Raw genomic sequence first — 4,296 nt, 5'->3', positions numbered from 1 at the left:
CTATATATTACAAAGTATTTAATATTTTAATTTGTCATTAATACTCAATTTATCTTTCTCTTGAATATATTTATCTTGTACTTATTGACTAATAAATTCTTCTGCATTGTTGGTTGTCCCCACAGCGCTTAATTTATTCAAATTGGAGATTTTAGACATCTTCTATCGTCTTGCAGGAGCATATTAAAACATCAGTCACACTTATGCTTAGTTTGGTAAAGCTTTTCAAAGAGATGTTTGTATTTTTTAAAAGTTCAAGTTTCTCATTTTTTGTTTGGTAAATAAAAAAAGACCATGTGCTTGTGCTTGCAGTTTTTAAAAGACCGGAATACTTTTAAAAATACCTAAGATAGAGCTTTTCAAAGTTGGCTTGTACTTTTCAAAATTTAAAAGTTTAATATAACGTCATATATTAACTAATTTTCAAATTTAATGCTTACATTTATGTCTATTATGGTATTTTTAGATTTTAAAAACTATTTTACCAAATGCAATTAATGTTGTTTGTATTTATTAAAAGCTATTTTTTATTTGATTTACCAAACATAAATACTACAACTTTTAAAAAGTCATCTTTTAAAAGTTAACTTTTATAAGTTACCTTTGAAAAGTAAAAATTTTACAAAACTAAGCTCTAGCCGAGAGATAATAACAAATCAGATCAGCCCAACACCATAATTCAATATGCTAAATAACACTCCTTATACTGCACTATATTTTCTTCCTCTCTTATGTGTACATTCTTCTCTTACCTTCTAGAATTAGTTAATTTTTTTTTGTTATACACACACTCACCATTTACACACACCTTTCAACTACAATCCAGGTATAGCTAGGTATCAAATAAACCAGGTGTGCATGCCTGGGCGACAAATGTAGGAACTTATGTATAAATTCTATACACTCATACAGTGAATAATGGAAAAAAAAAACACAACCAATTTTATTTCCATATCGCTCAAGCTTATCTGCTTTTTCTTATTACATACCTGAGTGCAAAAGCTACTTTAATCAAGAAAAGACAAAATATATATAGAACAATAAGTAAATAGTGAAAGTGCGACTAATATTTATTTTCCATAACTTTGTTCAAGTTACAAATGTTCATTGATGAAGAAACCTTTTGAACCACAAAGCTGATTGTTTGCAATATCTTTTTAAATTATTCTTGAAATCTACATGAACAATTCCCCACCTAACAGTGTAACCATAAGACCACTCGAAATTATCCAATAATGACCATACAAAGTATCCTTTCACCTTGATACCATTCCTACATCAAATGCCAAATTTCAAGTGTTAGATCAGTAAATATTGAGTTCCAAAGAGGTTAACATGATGAACAAGTTTCACAATGTCACACTATATGAAATTTGGTTTTGTTATGGTTAAAAATTTATCATTAAAAGAGATCTTCCTTTCGTTTTATATAATATGTTTCTAAAAAAAAGGACAAGAAAAAAATCCTGAAAATGGTAGAAAATTATGTAAATAGACTCCATTATCATGAACCCCCCAAACTAATACTAAATTTAATTTCTTTCTTTTAATTATATTATTATTAAGAAAAAATATTGAGGAGAAAAATTTAATACTACCTAAATGTTATACATTAGTCAAATATTTTAAAATCTTAAAAATACAAATGACACACATATTATCAAAGACAAGGAGTATCTTTGTGACAACTTTTATTACTTTTGTTACTTGCCTTTATCATCATGAACATGTTCTCTTGTGGCAAATGAAAACTTACCTTATGGCCTTTTCAATATATGAAAGATGCTGAACAATAAAGTCTATCCTAAAGTTGTCATCTAGAGCCTTTGTACCATCATTCGGCTCATTAATTCCTGCAATTATTTCAAGAACACGATTTATTGAATTGAAGCAAAATAATTGCATTATAACTTGGTATAAACTCAAATCTTAAGAAAAATGATGATAAACATAACTAAGCAGCATACCATTTTCTGTTATGTAAATGATTGGATCACCATACTTCTCCTGGGTATACTCTAATAGGTCTAGTATTCCTTGAGGATAAGTATACAACCAATCTGTGGCAGTCTGCAACATTATTAACTTCTCAATTCCACTACAAATAAAATTTTTAAGTAACAAAAATTACTTTTAAAAGATATGTCTGACACGCGCTACATAAACATTTAAAATTTTCATCAATAGAAAATCAAGGCTAGTTAACATTAGGTTGGTTTGACGTCACACCCAGTCTTTCGGAATATTATTGGGTAAATTTACATTTTTGAAAAACCAAAATAGATATTTTGTTAGTGACATAATTCAGTGGTAATTTTGGTAGAGTTTGGTTAGTACCTATGTCTACCAGAAATATGGATATGATAGTACATATTTACTGTTTATTTGTTGAAATTGACACAAAATTTTGATGGACAAAGAAATACATAAATACATAAAAACACATGTTTTCAGTATATCTCTTCTAAGCTGTCACACTAAAATACAATCCATGAGACACAGACTTTTACACCTTTGTCCCTGGTTATTTTGCTCCATTTTTTAAGAAAATATGAAAAGACGGGAATGCATCACAGATGGAACTTGGAAACTTCTACAATTCATGCCAAGCTTGAAACTAGCATGGACACGCCGCTTTAAATTTTAACGAATGCATGTTAGGAATTTCAGTAACCTTTTAGTGTAATAATTTTACAAAATTCACGTTGGATTAGAAGCTTATAGTTCATATCTGTCCAAATTTATTTGATATACTTTTTTATAAATCAAAATTAAAGGTGATAAATTTGAGCATGATATAGGCACTTATAGTTCAATCGCCAAACCGCTAAAAGTTAATCCTTACAAACAAAAATAAAATGTATAATTTTACTTAAAATGAGACTGATGATGTCATTTGATACAAATACAAATATATGAAGGTTCTCATAAAAGAATTTGAAGAATTTAAATAATATTATTAAGGTACCTGGGGACCAATGGGAATCCCATCTCGAGTAGCTGAAGCAACAAAATAGATCAATTGTAAGTAAAAGCCAAATTAAATGGGAATAGCATGAAAGCAACAAACAGATATAAGCTTGATTAGAAACATATGGATTACCACTGAACAATGCGCAAATGTCTGCCAAAAAGGTTAGATTTTCACGCTGGCAAGGAATATTGCCCACATAGGTTGCAGTGTAATAGTTTAATCCTAAGAAATCGAAGGACCCTTTGATCATGGCGGATTCCCTTCTAGAAAACTTTGGCAAACGATCTCCAAGTTTCTCAACCATTACAGCAGGATATTCACCATTGTACAATGGGCCCATGTACCTTTCAACAAGAGAGGATTTTCAGACTTGATGATTGTTTCAATCACTGTTCTAAAGATGCACATGCATTAAGTTCTTATCATTTAAGAGGCAGCTCAATGCGCAACCATCCCGTGTTAAACAGCATCTTGAGAAAGATTGCACTCAAATAGTGTAATACAAGTAGTGTAATCTAATAATTATATCAGTGATTGATTTTATGATTTGAACTCGTGATTTTAAGGTCACACAGAAACAACTCAAAATTTCATTAGGATCTCATATTTTAAAAATTTATAAATAATTTTTTGGAAAAATATAGGTAAACAATTAGAATACTAAACAATGTGAATAATGGATATGTAGGTGTTCATTATTTTTAGGTTTGATTACTCTATTGGTTCCTATAGTTTTGCAAAATTTTCAATTAGGTCCCTATATTTTTTTTTCTTTTAATTGGGTTCCTGCACCAAATTTTTTTTTCAATTAGGTCTTTCTTAGTAGTAATTGGTTTAATTGTATAGGGATCCAACTAAACAAAAAAAAATTGGTGTAGGGACTCAAATAAAAGAAAAAAAAGTGTAGGAACTCAATTGGAAAAAAAATTAGTGCAGGGACCCAATTAAAAGGAAAAAAAAGTATAGGGACCTAATTGAAAATTTCGCGAAACTATAGGGACCAACAGAATAATTAAACCTTATTTTTAATTGGATAGTTACTTCTTTTGATTCGATTTATTCATGCACAGTTAACCATGACTGGATGTTCAATTCACTAGATGTGCAAATAGTTATTCTAATGTTAAAGTTTAGGAGGTAATTTTGGGTGAAGTGGTTTTTTTATTTTATTAGGTCAATTCTAGAGCCCATTGTTCACATTATTTACAAAAGTCATTGTCTAACTAACAAAACCGTAATTTTTTATATTAAAACTTTTTAATTAAATCTTTATCTTTTCAATAAAAAAGTGGATATTATATTTTTTTTAATTGACAATTTTT

The 4,296-nt window shown here is 29.1% G+C and overlaps 1 protein-coding gene across 1 annotated transcript in view; it reads right to left on the bottom strand.

Annotated features, from left to right (window-relative positions):
- Window positions 1,034-4,296, bottom strand: part of LOC107614144 (beta-glucosidase 12-like) — a 14,856-nt gene continuing 11,593 nt past the window's right edge. Inside the window, exons 9-13 of the mRNA XM_016316370.2 lie at window positions 3,104-3,318; window positions 2,969-3,000; window positions 1,968-2,070; window positions 1,757-1,853; window positions 1,034-1,273 (exon numbers count right to left, since the gene is read on the bottom strand). Coding sequence (XP_016171856.1) covers window positions 1,105-1,273; window positions 1,757-1,853; window positions 1,968-2,070; window positions 2,969-3,000; window positions 3,104-3,318 — 616 coding nt within the window. The 3' untranslated portion in view covers window positions 1,034-1,104. The remainder of the gene's footprint in view (window positions 1,274-1,756; window positions 1,854-1,967; window positions 2,071-2,968; window positions 3,001-3,103; window positions 3,319-4,296) is intronic.

Source organism: Arachis ipaensis, chromosome B08, assembly GCF_000816755.2.
Source record: "Arachis ipaensis cultivar K30076 chromosome B08, Araip1.1, whole genome shotgun sequence".
Classification (NCBI taxonomy): Eukaryota; Viridiplantae; Streptophyta; class Magnoliopsida; order Fabales; family Fabaceae; genus Arachis; species Arachis ipaensis.
This window is presented reverse-complemented; position numbering and strand designations above follow the sequence as displayed.